Here is a 21,646-nt window from a genome sequence, read left to right on the forward strand (position 1 = left end):
TCCAGGCGGGAAATGACGAGCGCCTGGACTAGGAGCTGGGTGGCTTTCTCCGTCAGGAGATGACGGATACGGCGTATATTGTAGAGGGCAGGGGGGTGGACACTGCTCAGAGCTGGGGATCAATTCTGTTTCTGTTCAGTCCATTCAGCAGATCCGGGTCATCAGTGACAAAAAAACAAAAAAAAACATCATAGATTATCATGCGTTTCATTCATTGAAATTTTGTATTACCGTCCATTACTGTGTGTTCAAAGACCTATGATTAATCACTAGTGCTGAAGCGCACCGAAAACCTCCAGACACCCTTGCTTTTTTAAGGATGTCTCGTTTTGCTCTGTTCTGAAGTTTATAATGTCAATCCTGTTTCTGGAGATCTACCATCCTGTTGGTTTTCACTCCAAGCCTTATTGTCATGCTTCATTCTACTAGCTTAACGGCTCAACGAGATTTCTAGCTGTTGAATGAGGTGTGCTTCGTCAGGGGTGGAGTGAAGACCTACAGGATGGTAGATCTTCAGGAACAGGGTTGGGCAGCCCTGCTCTAGCTGTTGAATGAGGCGTGCTTTGTCAGGGTTGAAGTGAAGACCTACAGGATGGTTGATCTCCAGGAACAGGGTTGGGCAGCCCTGCTCTGGCTGTTGAATGAGGTGTGCTTCGTCAGGGGTGGAGTGAAGACCTACAGGATGGTTGATCTCCAGGAACAGGGTTGGGAAGCCCTGCTCTAGCTGTTGAATGAGGTGTGCTTTGTCAGGGGTGGAGTGAAGACCTACAGGACGGTAGATCTTCAGGAACAGGGTTGGGCAGCCCTGCTCTAGCTGTTGAATGAGGTGTGCTTCGTCAGGGGTGGAGTGAAGACCTACAGGACGGTAGATCTTCAGGAACAGGGTTGGGCAGCCCTGCTCTAGCTGTTGAATGAGGCGTGCTTCGTCAGGGGTGGAGTGAAGACCTACAGGACGGTAGATCTTCAGGAACAGGGTTGGGCAGCCCTGCTCTAGCTGTTGAATGAGGTGTGCTTCGTCAGGGTTGAAGTGAAGACCTACAGGACGGTAGATCTTCAGGAACAGGGTTGGGAGGCCCTGTTGTAAATCATAGACTTTAGAACAGAGCAAAACAAGACTTCCATTGAAAGCTCTACATTTTTACAGTTTCTACAAATCAGGGGGTGGCCCTGGTTTACACTTCTGGAGGCACCTAATAAAACTGCAGTGTGGCCAGTAGGCCCTGCGGCCTTTTGGAAGCGGCAGTCTCTCGTCCCGTGAGGCCGTAACACCCCGCCCCCCCTCCCCCGCAGGTCCTGTCCCTGGACTCCAACATCATGAACCAGGTGAACAAGCTGAAGCGGGACCTGCTGAGGCTGGTGGACGTGGGCGAGTTCTCGGAGGACGCCGCGTTCCGCGACCCCTGCAACTCCTACGTGCTCCCGGAGGTCATCTGCCGCCTCTGCAACTTCTGCCGAGACCTGGACCTCTGCAAGGACCCCTCCGTGGCACAGGTGGGGGGGGCCGGGGAGGCGTCCTGCTACCCCAAAAAATACTCAACTCCGTATTCCTCGGTATCGACAGTTCCGTCTCAATTACATTCATTATATTACATTACATTACTTTACACTACATTACATTACACTACACTACATTACATCCATTACATTACATTTATGGCATTACATTACATTACATTACATTACATTAATGGCATTTGCCAGACGCTCTTATCCAGAGGGGCGTACAGTTGATGAGAGAAATGGGAGACAATCCTCTCCTGGAGCAGTGCAGGGTTAAGGGCCTTGCTCAAGGGCTGTGCGGATCTTACTGTGGCTAGACTGGGGATCAAACCTCCGACCTTGCGTGTTCCAGTCATGCACCTTAGCCACTACGCTACAAGCCGCCCCTCTTTCATCTTTTACATTACAGTTATTTAGCTTAATTTATCATTTATCATTTACCGTTCATGCCACCTCGTTATGCTAACCAAACTCTCCCTGAAGAATGTTTCTGTCTAACTCTGCCTGTCTTCTTACTTCTTTTAATGAGTGAGTGTAGGGTGGTTATAAGGAGTGGTGGATGTAGTAACAGTAAAGGCATGAGAATGCACTGCATTTCACCAGCTCTCTCCCCTTCTGCCCCCCCCAGGACGGCTCGGTTCTGCCCCAGTGGTTCTGCTCTAACTGCCAGGCCCAGTACGAGACCGAGGGCATCGAGATGGCCCTGGTGGAGGCCCTGCAGAAGAAGCTCATGACCTACACCCTGCAGGACCTGGTGAGTCCCGCCAGGACACGCCCGTGGGTCAGACCTGGGTCAGACCTGGGTCAGACCTGGGCCAAACCTGGGCCAAATACATAACTTAAAATTTTGGAGTCAAATACTGTTCTGTCCTCAACAGATGTTGGCTGGGGTAATTGAGCCAACCAAGAGAGTTTGCACTTTTCAAGAGCTTTTCCTAGGTTCCAATACACAAGACAAGCCCAGTAAAGTGTTGGAAAGTATTGGAGTCCAAACAAATGACATGCTGGACCCAGGTCTGTTCTTTTAACTCTTCCGCTGAAAGCAAAGGCGGGACGCTGTGTTCTGTTGCCAGGCAACCGTCGCGGAATGGCCGCTGGACTGGAACTGATGCACTTGGGAACCCGCTGCGAATGCTGGCTTTTGTTCCGACTGTAATTGCTGATAATCATTCTAAATGAGGGACTTTTAATGTCTGTTGAAAGAGGATGTGCCCTCTTGAACCCACATTATGTCAGGGATACCAGTGCCCCATGTTCCAGGACTTTTATTTAGTCTGGTCAGCTAATGTCATTCATTCATTTTCTGTACTGCACTATATGGTGAGTGATCGCCGTATAGTCCTGTTGCATTTTTCATTAAATCAGGTGAAATCAGGACAGTCTTAACTGCTGAGCAGATGGCCATCTGTCCACTAAAGCCAAACCATTTGTGGAAAATGAACGTTCAAAGACGAAGCAAATGGCACCAAGTGAAACTGCACTGTGAAAAAAATCAGTTTCATGAACAAATTACATTATAACTTCAGCACATCTTTTTCCTCCCCCTCAACAACCTTATTTGATTACGAGCTGGAACAGAAACCTGCCTACGTAGAGTTCTCAGGTTTGAGTCTGGGAACCGCAGTTTTATTAAGTGGTTTTTGGTTTGTATGAGGATAAGAGCATCAGATATCGGGTTCCTGACCTGACTCGCAGTCCGGGGCGAGTGCCACCGTGGGGAGCCAAGCGGGGGGGGCAGGTTTGAGCTGATTCTTTAATGGAGTTTAAATGCACTTACACGCCCTCTCCTTGGGCGGCTGCCCTGCTCCTGACCGCGTGACGCTGCGTGTGAACGGCCCCCGGGGCAGACAGGCTCCTGTAAGCGTGTTTTCTGCGGCTGGGTTTCACGTGTGTGCTAAGTGGGCTCCTGTAAGCGTGTTTGTGCGGCTGGGTTTCAGGTGTGTGCTAAGTGGGCTCCTGTAAGCGTGTTTGTGCGGCTGGGTTTCAGGTGCGTGCTAAGTGGGCTCCTGTAAGCGTGTTTGTGCGGCTGGGTTTCAGGTGTGTGCTAAGTGGGCTCCTGTAAGCGTGTTTGTGCGGCTGGGTTTCAGGTGTGTGCTAAGTGGGCTCCTGTAAGCGTGTTTTCTGCGGCTGGGTTTCACGTGTGTGCTAAGTGGGCTCCTGTAAGCGTGTTTGTGCGGCTGGGTTTCAGGTGTGTGCTAAGTGGGCTCCTGTAAGCGTGTTTGTGCGGCTGGGTTTCAGGTGTGTGCTAAGTGGGCTCCTGTAAGCGTGTTTGTGCGGCTGGGTTTCAGGTGTGTGCTAAGTGGGCTCCTGTAAGCGTGTTTGTGCGGCTGGGTTTCAGGTGTGTGCTAAGTGGGCTCCTGTAAGCGTGTTTGTGCGGCTGGGTTTCAGGTGTGTGCTAAGTGGGCTCCTGTCAGCGTGTTTGTGCGGCTGGGTTTCAGGTGTGTGCTAAGTGGGCTCCTGTAAGCGTGTTTGTGCGGCTGGGTTTCAGGTGTGTGCTAAGTGGGCTCCTGTAAGCGTGTTTGTGCGGCTGGGTTTCAGGTGCGTGCTAAGTGGGCTCCTGTAAGCGTGTTTGTGCGGCTGGGTTTCAGGTGTGTGCTAAGTGGGCTCCTGTAAGCGTGTTTGTGCGGCTGGGTTTCAGGTGTGTGCTAAGTGGGCTCCTGTAAGCGTGTTTGTGCGGCTGGGTTTCAGGTGTGTGCTAAGTGGGCTCCTGTAAGCGTGTTTGTGCGGCTGGGTTTCAGGTGTGTGCTAAGTGGGCCCATGTAAGCGTGTTTGTGCGGCTGGGTTTCAGGTGTGTGCTAAGTGGGCTCCTGTAAGCGTGTTTGTGTGGCTGGGTTTCAGGTGCGTGCTAAGTGGGCTCCTGTAAGCGTGTTTGTGCGGCTGGGTTTCACGTGTGTGCTAAGTGGGCTCCTGTAAACGTGTTTGTGCGGCTGGGTTTCAGGTGTGTGCTAAGTGGGCTCCTGTAAGCGTGTTTTCTGCGGCTGGGTTTCAGGTGTGTGCTAAGTGGGCTCCTGTAAGCGTGTTTGTGCGGCTGGGTTTCAGGTGTGTGCTAAGTGGGCTCCTGTAAGCGTGTTTGTGCGGCTGGGTTTCAGGTGTGTGCTAAGTGGGCTCCTGTAAGCGTGTTTGTGCGGCTGGGTTTCAGGTGTGTGCTAAGTGGGCTCCTGTAAGCGTGTTTGTGCGGCTGGGTTTCAGGTGTGTGCTAAGTGGGCTCCTGTAAGCATGTTTGTGCGGCTGGGTTTCAGGTGTGTGCTAAGTGGGCTCCTGTAAGCGTGTTTGTGCGGCTGGGTTTCAGGTGTGTGCTAAGTGGGCTCCTGTAAGCGTGTTTGTGCGGCTGGGTTTCAGGTGTGTGCTAAGTGGGCTCCTGTAAGCGTGTTTGTGCGGCTGGGTTTCAGGTGTGTGCTAAGTGGGCTCCTGTAAGCGTGTTTGTGCGGCTGGGTTTCAGGTGTGTGCTAAGTGGGCTCCTGTAAGCGTGTTTGTGCGGCTGGGTTTCAGGTGTGTGCTAAGTGGGCTCCTGTAAGCGTGTTTGTGCGGCTGGGTTTCAGGTGTGTGCTAAGTGGGCTCCTGTAAGCGTGTTTGTGCGGCTGGGTTTCAGGTGTGTGCTAAGTGGGCTCCTGTAAGCGTGTTTGTGCGGCTGGGTTTCAGGTGTGTGCTAAGTGGGCTCCTGTAAGCGTGTTTCTGCGGCTGGGTTTCAGGTGTGTGCTAAGTGGGCTCCTGTAAGCGTGTTTGTGCGGCTGGGTTTCAGGTGTGTGCTAAGTGGGCTCCTGTCAGCGTGTTTGTGCGGCTGGGTTTCAGGTGTGTGCTAAGTGGGCTCCTGTAAGCGTGTTTGTGCGGCTGGGTTTCAGGTGTGTGCTAAGTGGGCTCCTGTCAGCGTGTTTGTGCGGCTGGGTTTCAGGTGTGTGCTAAGTGGGCTCCTGTAAGCGTGTTTGTGCGGCTGGGTTTCAGGTGTGTGCTAAGTGGGCTTCTGTGAGCGTGTTTGTGCGGCTGGGTTTCAGGTGTGTGCTAAGTGGGCCCCTGTAAGCGTGTTTGTGCGGCTGGGTTTCAGGTGTGTGCTTAAGTGGGCTCCTGTAAGCGTGTTTGTGCGGCTGGGTTTCAGGTGTGTGTCAAGTGCAGCGGGGTGAAGGAGGCCAACATGCCCGTCTACTGCAGCTGTGCGGGAGACTTCACCCTGACCTTCTCCACCAAGGTGAGCCCAACGCACCCCTAACCTCTCCCTAACCTCCCCCATACCTCACCCAAACCTCACCCAAACCTCCCCCAAACCTCGCCCCAAACCTCACCCAAACCTCACCCAAACCTCCGCCATACCTCACCCAAACCTCTCCCTAACCTCACCCAAACCTCCCCCATACCTCACCCAAACCTCGCCCCAAACCTCGCCCCAAACCTCCCCCAGACCTCACCCAAACCTCCCCCATACCTCACCCAAACCTCCCCCATACCTCACCCAAACCTCCCCCAAACCTCCCCCAAACCTCCCCCAAACCTCGCCCCAAACCTCGCCCCAAACCTCGCCTCAAACCTCCCCCAAACCTCACCCAGACCTCACCCAAACCTCCCCCTAACCTCCCCCTAACCTCGCCCCAAACCTCGCCCCAAACCTCGCCCCAAACCTCACCCAAACCTCACCCAAACCTCTCCCTAACCTCCCCCAAACCTCCCCCAAACCTCACCCAGACCTCCCCCAAACCCTCGCCCCAACCGTCATTCATTTTTTAAAAACAATTATTTTTTGGGTTAAAGTACAGAGTCAGAGCTTTTATTAAAGGTTCTTATTAAACACTTTCATTTAAACATGTACAAATTACAGCAATTTAATATTCATAGTCCCCCATTTAAATGTTTCAGACAAATGAACATAATATCAAATACGAGTCATGTTGACATCAAAAGTATATTTTCATTTTAACAAAAAAAGATTAGAGGTTTATGGGTTGATGTATATTCAGGGAAAATAATAAGGGTATTTATTATTAAGGGTCTGAAAATCATTATGAAAAATACTTTCATGCACCTGAGAAGCTCCTAAAATGATTAAAGGCTGTTGAGAAGTGTGAAAGTGCGATGTGTAGACCTGCTTGCTTTGGTGTGAAGTGAAGCGAAACGCAGGTTTCGTGTGTGGAAGCGCTCTGCTGTTCGTTTCGGTCACCACGCCCCCCCCCCCCCCCCCCCCCTCCGCAGAGCTTCTCGGAGCAGATCGGAGTGTTCCGGAACATCGCCGCCCACTACAACATGGGCTTCCTGCAGGAGACCATCGATTGGCTGGTGCAGATGACCCCGTCGCTGGGCGGAACGGCGGGAAGGCCGTAGGGTGACCCCCCCCCCCCCCCAGTGCCGGGAGGACTAGCGGCCACCTTGGGTACGGTGGCTCAATGCGCCCACCTGCCCATACTGACTCTGAGCTGCAGGGTCCTTGCGCTCCAATGGCAGCCCACAGTGGGCTGTAGGCCAGGTCAATGAGACCCCCCGTCTGAACAGTGATCCAAAATGGCTTCCGCTCTCCGTTCAAATAAATAAATAAATAAATAAATAGTTACATATTTAATGCGGATTGCCAATTGGTTCAGCCCGGGTTGGGTTATCTTGAGGCCGTTTTGTGTTCCTGTGTTCTGAGGGTTCTGTCGAAGCTGAATTTTAAACGTGTAAATTCATTTGTAAATGAGAGAGTGCGCAGGCAGTCTTAACGAGGGTCAGGCCAGTGGGGGAGCATGGGGCACTGTGCCAAGGCACACGGTCCTGCGTTTTGTTCCATAAATGAAGGGACAGAGAGTGTGCAAGCTTCCCTTTAAGCCAGTTTAATTCTGTCCCGGGCACATGTGGTCTTCCACATTAGTAATATGTAGTCATTTCCATTCAGCTGGGTGGAAATGCATCAGGAGATCATGGTACGTCACTCAGTAAACATGGTAACAATGGCCTGTTTTGTTTGTATTTTAGTTTGTAATAAAATCACCAATAAATATATTTGTACATACAGAGCCCAGTGTAGTTGGATGTATTGTCTCATAGAAATTGGGATAAGACCAATTGCTATCCATTTGCTTAAAGATTGCACTCTTGTCAAAGTCATGAATGATAATATATACTGTGTACTTCTGAAATATTGCATAGATGGCTGAAAGCACTTCAGCAGGGCTTAAAGTTCTCAGGCACCGTGCCTGATTTCAGGCATAGAGCAGTTTTAAATTCATATCATTCTTAAATCAATACATTTTGCACATTTCCTCCTGGACTACTTTTCAGGCTCACACATTTTTCTTGCTTATAATCCCTGCTTCAGTGTGAAACATGGATTTGGTGATCCTTAAAAATTAACACACAAAATAATTCTACTACTAATATCATGTCGCATGGCATCAGTGGTGTTTTGTGTTGCCCGTTTCCTGTTGTGTGAGGAATCACTCCCATGATCCCTGGCTGTACTGAAGGCAGGAATGATGTGCGGATTGGGTTTGTTCTAATGAGGTCACCACCTCCAGCTGTCCAGGGGTCATTACAGGCCTGGAGCGCCCGCCCACCGGATGTTTGGGGAAATGGGACGGAGGCCAGGCCCCCTGTAATTGTAGCAGCGGCTGCCTAAAGCGCTGGTCATTACTTCATTTACTGTCCTGGTTTCACCCAAACAGAGCTCTTTTCTCCTTTATTTGTTCGTTAAAAGGGCCTTTAAAATGTCATAATGTAGGAGTTATTGTTGTGTTGATTACCTCACCTGCCTCTGCTTTAGCCCATTGTAAATGTGCGGTAAATGTGCTTTTTGAAAGAAAAAAAGAAAAAAAAACCCCCCAAAAAACAGAATAACTGCAGTTGTGGTTTCTCTAAAAATGGACGATCGATGAGCAGTGGGAAAATATGTACCACTGTGATTCATGGTGGTCATTTTTTGCCAAAAGCATTTACCGGTAACGAGGTGCACTCGAACAGCGGAGGGAACATTCCGGATGCGACCACAACGCGTTCCCCGTGGGCCGCCTGCATAATGTACCGCTTATCAAATGGCCGCTGGGCTTCGGTTCCTGATGGGTCCTCTCCTTGCCCAGTAATGACATTTATTTGTGTGAAACTTTGCTGGAATCAAATTGTTCCGCATCAGGTTTCCTCGACCTGAAGCAATTTGATTTAGCTTGCTCACCTCAGGAAGGCTTTTTTTAAAAAAAATTTATTTTTCTCTTCTAAGAATTGAATTCAGTTAGAAGTCAAATTGTACTTACTGCTTTAATCTTATCATTTTAGCCTGTGTTCTTGCAAATGTTTTCAGTATTTTCTGCTTTAATATTATAATTTTAGCCTGCGTTCTTGCAAATGTTTTCAATCTTCCCCTTGAGAATTACCTTCATTCTACTGTTTTGTGTGGTTGTTAGATCGCTAGTCATCGAGGCGATGTTCGGTTCATTTAATCACTGAGAAATGGTATCATCAACTTAAATGGAAGTTGCACTTGGCTGTTTAGCGGTTTTGTACACGGTATGGTTATGGTTGTGTGCATTTGCCGTCCGAGTACTGCATCTCTCACCACAAAAAAATAGAAATCCATTAAACTTCAGTCCAAGGCATTTTCACAATCGATGGTTGCCTTTAATCACTTTCATATGAGAAATGACGGATTCACACTTCCCAGAAATCTTGTTATGAGAGAACCCATTTAGTGGGGTAATGTTCTTATTAGATTAGGTTTGGCCGAGAGCTGTCCTGAGACTCCTTGGCCAGTTTTACCCAGAATGCTACTGTGCTACGCCCATTACAGCTGGCATTGCATGGAGGGAGAATGTCCAGGATCAGTGGCTCCAGCACTTTCCAATGCTGAGAATAATCCAGAATGGAAAGACTTTGAAGACTTTTGCAGCTTTCTATCGGTGAGATTGAATGTTACAGTTGTTGAATATATTTGAAAAACACTAAAGAACCATGTTATTGGGTTTCCCCCCCACTGCTTCACCATGTATTGGCAGAATGTATATCACACATTATTCCTCTTTTGAGGTGCTGCAATATATCACACCGGTGCGCAATGATTATTTTCCACGATATTGCCCACATATTTGCAGTGTATTTGCCTTCTGTGATGTAATATACCCAGATACCACATGCACCCACCAGCATCCCCTGTCAGTGTGGGTTTGGAAGTGAAGCGCTGAACTTCTAAAGTAATTGACCTTCCTGTTTACATAGTCTTTCCATTACCTCTCATATTAGCCTCCTACCCAGTGGGGTTATGCTGAATGTTCTAATAGTTCATATAAGGATGTCCATTAGGTACAATAATAAGCAAATAATTACTTGCGTACACATTTATCAGTAAGCTGACTGCAAGCTGAGTGATGCTTCTGCAGTATACACTCAGTGAGGACTATTCAGTGGTTATTAGGCTTCTTTTTTAGATTTATTGGTCTTCTGCTGCTGCAGCCTATCCACTAAGAGGTTTGACGTGTTCTATGTTCAGAGACGCTCTTCTGCATACCACTGTTGTAATGTGTGGTTATTCGCGTTACTGTCACCTTCCTGACAGCTTTGGCCAGCCTGGAGCTTCTCCTCTGCCCTCTCTCATTAACAAGGCATTGATTAAATATTCACATTAACAGGCTGGTGTACAGGTCTAGCTAATAGTGAGCACTGAGTGTATAGGCCAGATAATCTCAAGGTTGGTGGTTCAAGCTAGGCCCTTAACCCCACATTGCACCAGGAGGAATTGGCCCCAGCTTAGTCTAATCAACTATAAGTTGCTTCGGCTAAAAACGTCAGCTAAATGACTAATTATGTAATTACGGAAACTGGCATCCATGGTTAATAGTGACCAAACAGACAACACAAGGATGACACAACTGCCAATAGGTTTCATTAATTTTATATAAATGCATCAAAGCTCGTTGGTATAATGAAGCATGTAATTTGTGCTGTGCAGTGATTGATGCAATGAAACGCATCCTCATTGGACTGGTTGCTGTGACCTTAAGACTCCCAAGGTCAGGAAGCAGCAACTCACGGTCCTCAAGGGTAGAGAACTGCTGGTTTTCCACACTCCCTTTACCTGGGAGTCAGGTGTGAAGACAGTCTGGCCAATCAGTAACGCTAATTACCAGGGAGAAAAGAAAACCAGGGCTGGATTTGGATTTCAGGGCCAGAGGTGATGATCCCTGGCCTAGCTAGTGTCCTGGAGAGCCGCAGGGTGTGCTGGCTTTCGGTGTTACTTGGCATTAATTGATCAATGAAAGCCGTTGATTACACAGTTAACCTACCTCACCTGGTTTCTTGGGTCTGAATCGGTTGCTTATTTTAAGGTGGAGACGAAAGCCAGCACACCCTGCAGCTCTCCAGGACCAGGGTTACCGACCCCTGCTCTATCCTTAAGATCTATGCAGGAGAGAGAGCTTCCACAACTGCCCTGTCCTAGTTTGGGCTTTTAAGCTGGATTGTATGTGTCCTGACCTACCAATATTGTGTATGTCGTTAAACCTTTGTAAAATATCCAGATTTGTCATCATTTTCCTGACATCACAACAAAGTTGTTTTCATTTCATTTCACTCTTGGCGAATGTTCAGTACACACTTAAATGTTCAAGTCATTCATTGGTATTGTTTTGGTTTCTTTTTAATGTTCCAGTCGAGAGGAACAGAAGGCTCACAGTAAAGCATGAAATGTAGTCACATTCTGCATAATGACATTGAAACCACTGAAAAGCTTTTTGAAATAAAGCCGAAATAGATTTACTGCAGTGTTTTGGAAGAACCACTTTGTGATCACGTGTGCTGTATATGGCAATCAAAGAAGACCGTATTATAGAGCGCACATCATTTGGTTTTTAAAGTATTGTAAAAAAAAAAAAAAAAAAAAAAAGTATACCTTCAAATTAAAACCATTTATATAAAACCATTGTTCAAATAAAAAAGCCAATCCAGTCTATTTCGCTGTTGAAGAAAATCATACTTCTCCCATAATGTCGAAATCATTTAACAGCTTTGCACTCTTGTTAGTGTGACTGAAGTACTGCACAGTGTATAGGATGGCGCGTTAAGCTATGGTCAATTTAGCTATTTAGCAAAGCCATTTCGCATTACATTACCAGTGAAATGTGCCTTTCATTAAGTGCATTTCAGATAGATTCATAGGGCTTTCCTGAGATTCACCAGAGAGGAACTTGAGCTATTTAAAGTGTCAATCTTTATTTTTTTCATTTTTTTATGCTGGCATTTTCGTAGCAAAATCCCTTATCCCTTAAATGTATTTGCATTGTGTGGCCATAATTGCTCCTCGATATACTGTGTTCACCATCAGGCAGTCTTCCTTCTCCAAAATATGTTCCAAAAACTAAAAAAAACAACACTGAAAATGTTCCTAGTGCTCCACACCCCAAGAAAGTTGTGTCATTATGAAAGCAACTCTGGGATTTGGAGTATGAAAATGAACCGTAGTGACCACCAGTCGTGCCAAATCCACCAAAACTGTCAAAAAAAATAACGATTGACACTTTAAAATAGCCGCGCAGCACAGGGAACCGTTTAAACAGTTTGCGTATATATATATTTTTTCCGATGCATTAAGGGCTTTTAAGGCTGCCCACAGCCTCTCAAGTCAGTCGCAGAACCCAGCGTAAGGGGATGTTTATCCAGAGAGAGCACTCAAAGTGGGCTGTTCTCTGGCCCCCTCCAAAGAGCATTCAGTGTCTCTATTGGCTACTTCTTCTACGGAAAGGCAAAAAAAACCATCATCTCCAGTGAGAAACGCAGTGCTGTCCCTTCCCCGCGGTTTGGAGTGCCACGCCTCTTGCCTCAGACTTCTGTGGGGGTGGGGGGTGGGGGGGTCAAAGCGCCACGCCCTCAGACAGGTCTGAATGGGTGGAGCCGTAGGACGTGATGGTGAGCTCAGTCACTGTCGTCGGAATCGTCCCCTCGGCTCTGTCTTGAGAAATCTCCGGAAATCGAGATCAAAACCCAATTATTTCATTTATCCACGGAAACCAGCATCTTAAAAATGGCTTAACTGCTTAAGTATTATTATTATTTTTTGCTTTATCCCTGGGCTATTTCCAATACTGTTCCCTTGGTCTTTTCTATTGTACAAAGTGTGCAACCTTTACTCATTCATCATAATAATTGGACAGGAACATTGCATAAACGTGGTAAACTACGGTAAAAAAAATATATTTTAAGTGTATGATTCATTTCATAAGCATTTAGAAAACCATGTACGCGTACGATTCAAAAGGCAGTGTTTGAGAACGGAGTTTGACAAGCCAATACATTTTAAATGATGTCACTTACTTCATCAAACATCTTCTGACTGTAGACCTCATTCTTGTCAATGAAGGTTAGCAGGACCCAATCACAAATCATAGAGCACTATGACATAAACACACGCGAGGAAGGAGTGAAAATAATGCAAGCTCAAGTTTCAGGTTTGTTAGCAAGTTAATACATTATATGGAAACGTGTTTTAGCCGCAGCTTACAATTCCGACAGATGATACGGCTGCCACCATGTTGATAATGGTCGGAATGATAGCAAATTTCCCCGCCTGCAAAGAAACCACAAATTATGACATTAAGGGCATTATAATGGGTGGAATGTATTGCCTGCAAAGAACCACAAATTATAATGCTGGAATGTATGCTGTTGGTTTGAAGGTACAATAGGCCATTTCGGACTTCTAACGGTCAAGAGAGGAATCGCAGCAAACGCCCTCAAACCACAACACTGTTCCACTGTTTATCCCTCCCCCTTATCTGTGAACGCTCTGATGTTGAAATCCCACCCACACCATTGGCTGTGGCAATTCAAATCAATTCTCAACCAATGAGCTTGAATTATTGTATAGCTATACAGTTTTTTGGTACAGAGTGTCAGTCCGTCAACTGTATATTTTGAAACTTGAATTTAAGGACTATGAACACAGGCAGAAGGTGAGTCACCATGTCCCTGGGTATTTTTTAATGACAGGAAGGGATTTACACTGGTATTGTAACAATGTTTTAACACAAAAATCTTACCTATTTTACCTTTAAATAAGTATGAAATAAGACATAAATCTTGACACTAATCATTTTCTTAAATGTTTTCCCTATTACTTTCTGTGTTGGTCATGCCTGTCTTCAAATAACTTGCACTTTACTTTATTGTGTTTAACAGGGACCACACTCATCACAACTAACGTGCTGGGCTTAGCCCCACAGCGCCATTCATCTGCCGTCCCCGGGCAGGAAAGAACATTAGCACAAACCCTGCAACATAGCACTTGACAAGAAATACATTACAAAAAATGACACCACAACAATCCATTTGATGAGACGGCAGAAAGCAGGCACGGATAAGATGCTAATGGATGAATGTCTGATTTGCCTTGATCCAGTTTTTCAGCTGAGCAGCTGAACCGAGAGCCCTCTGTATTGCTGCTGTGGTCGATTTAAACGGCTGTGACAGCCCACTTGCATTTTGTGCCGCTAAAAACACAGAGTTTTTATTCTTCTATGTCGGGACACCTGAGCTGCACGGCACGGTCTACGGCAGAGAGAATTCCTACACAGTGTGGCAGCATCACTCACTTCTTATCTTTTGTCCAGAGGGATTTACACAGACTACATCCGTGCACGTAATCACTTTATACAGCCAGATCATTACTGAATCCCTTTTCCGGCTAAGTACAGTACATTGCTGAAGACTACAGTCGTACCCAAGCTGGGAGCCAAATCCCCATCCTTTTAGTTACGAGCTCAGTTCCTTAACTATAATAATGCCCCGTTCTGAAGGAGTCCATCTCCATCGAAATGCTTTATCGTCTGACAGTTCAACAACTGTCTTAAAAGGGGTGTTGCTATCAGGACCTTTTCTTGCTACGTGTTGCCCCCCCCCAGAAGAATTAGTCCATACATAGTGTCCCATTCCTAAGTGTCAAATACCACTAATATTGAGTGTTGCTGAAGAAGGAGCCTACCTCTCCGTGGACGATAATATCCAGGCGCATCCCATAAGCTCGGATGAGGGTCCTTGACTCTTGTCCATCCCTGCTGTAGAACTTGGCATACCTTCGGGAACAGGTTGAAAAACAAATTAAATTTCTGCAGGACAAAAAAATAAACACACTGCAACTAGGGATCTCATGCTCTAGTCCCGGAAGGCCACCGTTCTGACTGTCTATATGGTTTTCTATCAATAGGCAGTCAATCAAAGCCCTGGGAATGAAGGGTGAGGACTCAGTCATGAATTCATCGTAAGCGAACACTCACTACGGCGCCCCAGAGCTGGAGTCTGATATCACTGCTGTGAACAGACTAAACCATTTTCGTAAAATATTGGGACATAAATCAGGGCATGCTGTCAGCCACTGCACAGGGATAGTGCTGCACTCTGATGCCCAGGGATTGTTTTTAGGGGTCAGAAACAGTCTTTTGCTGAATGAGGATAACTGCACTAAGGATGCAATTGAACACCTGTTCAATGAGACACCTGTGAGGCCATCTGTCCCAAATGTGGTGCCCTGACATGGGAGGGACTATGCATAAAAACTGTTGTCATTTCTACACGGTGAAACCAAAATGTATAAAAATACAACTTAATAAAAGCTGAAAATCGACACATTAATCACACGTGAAATGTTCGATTTCCACTCTTAAATTGCGTCTGCCTTTATCTGTACTTGCTCAGATGCAAAACTCTTCACTAAAAAGAGATAATAAAAAAAGTGGCTTACATGTAATTGTAGCCGGAGTCTGGCGAGTTCTTGACCACGCTGAGCCGGCGGAAGGTGTAGACGGGCTTGCATTCTTTGGGCGCCAGGTCAAAGTCACATTTCCAGTTTATGAAGACGCCGATGATCCCTCCCTGTCAGGGCAGCACGGAAACGCCACGTTTGCAACGTTTCACCAGAAAGTAGAAGCGCTGCTGCAGAGCTTTGCGAAATAATAACTGGAGCAATGCAGTCATTTTAATTCTATCAGAAACATTTTCATTCAAAGCGCCGTCCAGGCTGACATTATACATATTAATGTGATTTGATCCTGCTTTTAACTGGCTTTGCAATATCCCATTGTGATTGCCATTGCGTGGGGGCTGATATTTTTACACGGTGTTCTATATGTACTGAAGAATTTAAAAAGTTGAAATTTTTTTTTTTGATTTCTTAACATTATGTTTTGCAGTGGTTAGAATCGGGTGCCAATATGTCATGTAATTAATGTAATGTAATGTCATGGCATCATTTTCATCATGTAGCTGAAGAGGTGGCATACCATCTCGCACAGATCGCTGAATTTCACCCTGGCCTGGTCTGCAATGTATCCAAGCCGGAAGTTGGGACAGTCCGAGTGCTTCTCGCTGTAGGTACACCTGTTCAAATATCTCCTCTTCTTTATGAGGTTCGTTCTGTGGGAATTTTGGGGGCGTGGGGAGAGGAGCACACTGAGCACACCGCTTTGCATCTCTCAGGAACACAGTGAAATGTTCAGGGTTCAAGTACAATCAACTTGTGAGAGCTGATCTAACGCTGAGTATGCACAGACAAACAGCCTCCGACCGGACTTTCAGCTTTCAAGTTACTCGCATACACATGCGATATATTGAAGACTATAGCTCTTAAAAAGTTCTTGCAAGTCAATCTGTGTGCCAAATTATTTATATCAAAATGAGTTTACATAACTTTCACCTGTTTCACAGAAACTAAATAAGTAACACACCAAAGCAATGCTACCTATTTACCTATATTTGCTCAAGTAAATTGTGCATGTTTTTCCTCATCTTTCTGTCTATAAAAGTCCCTTTAAAAGGGATTCTATGTAAATATAAACTCAGTTTTATAGATTGGTTGGATTTACCAGCCATTTATTAATCCCTATACCTTGTAACTGCTATGGGCTTGGTGAGTGTGTAGGGGTCTATCCAACTATAAACACACACCCAAATGGCCGTTCAAATGAGTCATCTGACACAAATTAGATTAATTTGACATTATGGCTATCAGGTAGCCTGCTAATAAGCTTTCAGAGTGCAGTCCTGAGTCCCCGTTAAAGGCTTCCCCCCGTGGGAGAGTGGTTTCAGACCTCAGCACATCGAATTTGGGAAAGTGGATGGAGTTCTTGATGAAGATCGTGAAGTTCTCTGCTACCAGCAGTGGTGGCTCCCTGTGAAAGAGACTCGGTTAAAACCTGCCCCGACAGAAATCACAGATCAGGCAGGGGCTATTTCATGGTCTGAAACACTTGGCAGAGTCTGGATTCAGTGCCAGATCGTGGGGCCCAATCGTAGACTGAAGGAGCACAATGAACCATCCAGCAGCCTTATTTTTTATGCATTATTTTCACATCATAGGTGGTGTGTGACTTCAAGTGCCACCCATTTTTCAAGTGTCATTTGTATTTTATTTAACCAAGAGGACCAGAAGGCGGGGTTTGTACTTTTTGAGAGTATTCCATAGGTCCCAATACACCAGACAAGCTCAGTAAAGCGTAGAAAAGTATTTGACTCAAAAACAAAAGAATTACGTATTAGACCCAGGTCTGCTGTTGGATCCGGTACCTGACAGCTGCAAACTTCTCGATGGGACACCAGGACTTGATCTCACACGTCTTGCGGGACTCGTTGTAATAGGGCACACAGCGTCCCGTTCGCTGGCCTACAGGAAACACACAAACCCAGGTCACCACACCTGAACAGACATTTAAAAACAGGCCCAGTTTCACGGACACAGATTAAGCTTAGTCCTGCATTAGTTTGACATTTTGTAGGGAGAATCTCATGGCATGTAGCATTGCTTTGGTGTGCTGCTTCTTTAGTTTGTGTGAAACAGGTGAAAGTTATGTAACTCATTTTCATATAAATAATTTGGTTGAACTTGTTCATTTTTAGTTAACAAGTTATTTTGAGATGTAGTCTGCAATATAACTTGGCTGGTCGGAGGCTGTTTGTCTGTGCATACACAGTGTAAAATAGAATTCATATTGTTTCTATTACTCTTACTTTATCATAATATTCTTTAATTTCCTGCTTACAATTTCACATTTGAGACTCTATGGGCCAGTTTCACAGACACAGATTAAGCCTCGTCCAAGACTAAATGTCAATTTTAATGGCGATTCTCCCTACAAAATAAGTGCAACAAAATAATGCAGGACTAAGCTTAATCTGTGTCTGTGAAACTGGCAACTACGTGTATCGGTTTCCACTAGTGCTGTTTTTTAAATGTATCAACTGAAGAATGGAGTAAGTTCTCCAGCTAGTGTCTCATTGGCTAGTGTTCATATAGGATACAAGGCTCGTACCGTTGCCATCAAAGTCGAGCACTCCTGCCACGCAGTCGGAGTCCTTGTTACACCGGGCGCTGGCAAGCGTTATATCCTGACATGAAAAGAACAGAATAAACATGAGCTCCATGTGGCGTGAGGAAATTTGGAATTCCTCCGAATCCCCGGGAACAATGTGCGACGTAGCACTCCCGTCCACCGCTTCAATCATTTCCTTCTTTTTGTCAAATCCTTGTGAACGGTGAGGTCCAACGCCATACGCTGAAGACCGTTTCCCTGTCCTAGCACATCATTTTCCACGGCGTTGAGCCAGGTGCCATTCATCGTATAACACAAACAATGCCTTGCCTTGGTCCTGTTTAACCGTTAAACTGTAACTATGTCAGCTGTAAAGAGTGTGTGTGGCCCTGCAGAACCAGGCCAGTGGCGATGTGTGTGTGTGTGTGTTTTTTTGCGGGCTCCCCCGTGGGGCTCTGACCTCTGCACACACCCCCTGCACCTGGTTGTGCGTCACCTCTCTGCGTAGGATGGCACTGATGACATCACCGCCCTGCATGGAAGATTAGAAAGGGAAAAGGAAGTGACCTCCGACTGCATGGTCGGTGGCAATTCCTGCGCGAAAACTGCCGGCCTAATTGTGCAGTTTGATCCATGTAGGTCTCACAACATATAGCAAAGTATTGCCATCGTTATTATTTTAATATTGCAAAAATGTTATGCTGCTATTCCTAGCTTTTGTTTACTTCATTCAGATAAAATGTATGTAATAAGAGCCCTTCTATGGACATGCACTGGAAAATGGCATAAGCAATAAATGTTATGGTACAATGCATCCATGAGATATGTCCCTATCCATTGAATAATGAATAGAAATAGATATAAAGTAAGCTTGGAATATGGCTTCTGTGCAGAGAGGGGTCATGAGTGTTACATTGGGTATTTCAGTGAGTCCCTGTGAGTGGAGAGACTCTTACCTCAGATGGTCGGACATACTCCACCTCATCCTTCACTGTGTCCTCCAGCAATCCAACACCTCTCATCTCAGTGTACACTGAGCTCTGTGGACGTGTCTCGATCTCTTGGTAGGCCTTCTGACTGATGAAGACATACCTGCCAGGGACCATACACACACACACACACACAGACACACCAGAAAAAACACACACACACACACACACACACACCAGAAAACACACACACACACCAGAAAACACACACACACACACACACACACACCAGAAAACACACACACACACAAACACACACACACACACACACACACACACACCAGAAAACACACACACACACACACACACACACACACGTCAGGCCTGGGTCCTGTTGTGGACTGATTTCATTCCAATACATTCACATTACATTTAGAAACTTTATCCAGAGCAAATTAGGCAGATTCCTTTTTTTCTTTTTAACATACAATCCATTTATACAGCTTTAAGTGGTTAAGTGTCTTGCTCAAGGGTAGAATGGCAGCTTCCAGCTTGGAATTGAACCAGCGATCTCTGATTTTCAAGCCCAGCTCCTTCCCCCTTGTACTACACAAAACACACTTCTGAGTAGGCTGAGTGGTTCTTTCTCTAAGTGATAAGAGCATCAGTGGCGTGTTAAATACATCTATGGATAAATTAACCTGGTTTTCAGGTGGAGTCTACAGTATAAAGTACCTCAAGATGTATTACGGCTATTCACAGAGGAAGTGTTCTGACATCTAGCTTGTCTTGGGGTTTTTTTAAAATCAAATTACAACACATCCAACCTCTGCTAAGGAAGTTATATTTTCTTGAATGTTAATAAGGCATTTGCAAGTGTATGACCAGAATATTTTACAAAAACAGAGAACCAAAGAGGCCATATTACAGCCTAATTGGCCCTGAACCACACTGTATGACTATTAGAAAACAGAACCATATTAACATAAAGCACTCTGGTTTCTCGTTACAGTATTATGGGCTGTAAAAGCCACTGACCCGTCTCTCGCTATGGCGACAGACGTAGTAGCCTATTTATTCACTGTCACTGACAGAGAGAAAGGTTGCAGAGGAGCATTGCCCACATACACAGTAAACATGGCAAACACAGTGATGTAGAAGGTGCATCCAGCAATGCAGTTCTCTCTCCAGTAAGCAAATTAAGAAAAACTCTTTGGGGAAAACAAGTAAGTGTTTTTATAACATGAGCTGAATTAACTTTTTTCTTCTTTTTTTTTTCTGTCTCGTCCGTTCATACACAGCCCAAATATATTCATATACTGTGCTATATGTATAAACCACACTGCACTATTGCTACTTTAAACACATAAACTGTTAATGTGTTTGGGGTCAGATTTGACACAATTTCACATTTTCCACATCATTCAAAGCTAAACTCTGAGACAAATATTATATATAGTTTATTTGTTATGCTGCAATTGTGATAACTAATTTGATATGTGTATCACAGAAAATATCTGATTTATCATTCTTCAGGGAATTTTAAGTATAGGATACAACATGATTTGGGAAAATTGATCATATTTCATATACCCCTTTACATGACAATCAATGGCGCATGGTTGACAGCAATAACCTCAGAAGCGTTTTCCATTGACAACACAATAAGATATAACAATCAGAACAGATTCATTACAGCATTCGTGGTTTGTTGAAATGTATCTGCCTTGCATGCCGCTCTAAATAAAAGAAAAAGGAAAGAGTATAATCATGCTTTCACAATACACTGTAATACTGTTTCCATCGTTAAAGAAACCAATAGGAAAGTGATGGGCCCTACTTACCATAAGAAATAAGTAATCACCAAAAGCTGGACCCCCCTATAAATGATTCCGAGAGTTGTGTTTTTAACTACTATTTTCATCGGTGTCTCATAGTTGCAGAAGCCAAGAAAACATTCAGTGAGGATATTTTGAAATCCCATTATGTTTTTTTTTTAATGTTTTGCTGTGTTGAAGTGAGAAACGCCGTGGGAGGATTGCTGATGATCCGTGTCTCCTCTGTTCACTCACACTGTCTGTTTCAGCCCCGTCTTCTGAGTCCAGATTTGCATGTTGATAGACTTCCCCCCTGATGTGATGTACCGTGATGTCACTTCAGAGTTGGAGGTGACGTCGAAATCAGCGTATTCTCGTCAGTTCAGTGAAAGCTCTCACTACACATACAAGACTGAGTGCTTTGCAAGTTGACAGCCCTCGGAATGTAGGCTTCACGTCGTATTTCTCAAGTAGAGGAAGAGGAAGCTTCCAAAACGAACAACATAAACAACATTAATGAGAAATTGGTATCATTTTACATTTCCCCTTGCACACTCTAACAAATTATGAGCTGTTGTGTTTTTTTCCCGGCGCGGTTTCCATTCCCCGACCGTTTCACCGCTGCCTAATTGCTGATTGCCTTGCAATGCTTCACTTGTGTCCAGTTGGCACATTAATATTTTAGTTTGTTTTAAAGTCACTAAGCCCTTAGTGGTGGTCTCTGTGTTTTGCTGTTTTTTCTCTGCTATAATCTGCGACTCATACCTCGCTGCATACCTGCACAATATCCTCCAAAAAATGTTTGCGTGAAACACAACATTGAGTGAACATTGAACAAACTAAACATGAATCGCATCTCTGCAAAACAGTAGGCAGACTAGTACTGTGGAATAACACGATTATGTTAGGGTTATGTTTCAACAAAGTACATTAGTAAAGTGTCTAAATGAATGAACTGAAATAAATCAATGGAGCGTCATTCCGTTCCTCATTAGCACCATCCCTGGTGAAAACTATATTCATTCACCTTTGACCAAATAGCAATTTGCGACTGTTTTATCGTATTAGTCGTGCTAATGTAATTTGTATAAAAACAAAATATCGATAACACGCATGTCTAGTAATTTACTGTAGCTGTCTAATAGTAAAATCACGTTTCAAAAAAGTG

General features: G+C 45.2%; 2 protein-coding genes across 4 annotated transcripts in view; one reads left to right on the top strand and one right to left on the bottom strand.

Moving 5' to 3' along the window:
- Window positions 1-7,472, top strand: part of pole (polymerase (DNA directed), epsilon) — a 43,038-nt gene extending 35,566 nt beyond the window's left edge. Inside the window, exons 46-49 of the mRNA XM_061261625.1 lie at window positions 1,291-1,491; window positions 2,129-2,254; window positions 5,591-5,680; window positions 6,676-7,472. Of these exons, the coding sequence (XP_061117609.1) occupies window positions 1,291-1,491; window positions 2,129-2,254; window positions 5,591-5,680; window positions 6,676-6,804 (546 nt within the window). The 3' untranslated portion in view covers window positions 6,805-7,472. The remainder of the gene's footprint in view (window positions 1-1,290; window positions 1,492-2,128; window positions 2,255-5,590; window positions 5,681-6,675) is intronic.
- A 3,800-nt stretch (window positions 7,473-11,272) lies between these two features.
- p2rx2 (purinergic receptor P2X, ligand-gated ion channel, 2) lies at window positions 11,273-21,473 on the bottom strand. Of its 3 annotated transcripts, none has more exons than XM_061261279.1 (12): window positions 20,734-21,473; window positions 18,689-18,809; window positions 18,193-18,264; window positions 17,733-17,808; window positions 16,990-17,086; window positions 16,515-16,595; window positions 15,708-15,840; window positions 15,170-15,300; window positions 14,414-14,504; window positions 12,935-13,000; window positions 12,748-12,825; window positions 11,273-12,395 (listed from the first exon to the last, which is right to left on the bottom strand). In XM_061261279.1, exons 1-12 carry the CDS (start codon window positions 20,772-20,774, stop codon window positions 12,288-12,290), a joined length of 1,095 nt encoding a protein of 364 aa, XP_061117263.1. In that variant the 5' UTR covers window positions 20,775-21,473; the 3' UTR covers window positions 11,273-12,287. The 3 variants fall into 3 exon arrangements, with proteins under 3 accessions (XP_061117263.1, XP_061117262.1, XP_061117261.1); XM_061261278.1 differs by having other exon boundaries at window positions 18,689-18,824; XM_061261277.1 differs by having other exon boundaries at window positions 18,689-18,824; window positions 20,506-21,473.
- Window positions 21,474-21,646: the final 173 nt, after the last annotated feature.

The sequence above is a fragment of the Conger conger genome, chromosome 11 (assembly GCF_963514075.1).
Source record: "Conger conger chromosome 11, fConCon1.1, whole genome shotgun sequence".
Taxonomy (NCBI): Eukaryota; Metazoa; Chordata; class Actinopteri; order Anguilliformes; family Congridae; genus Conger; species Conger conger.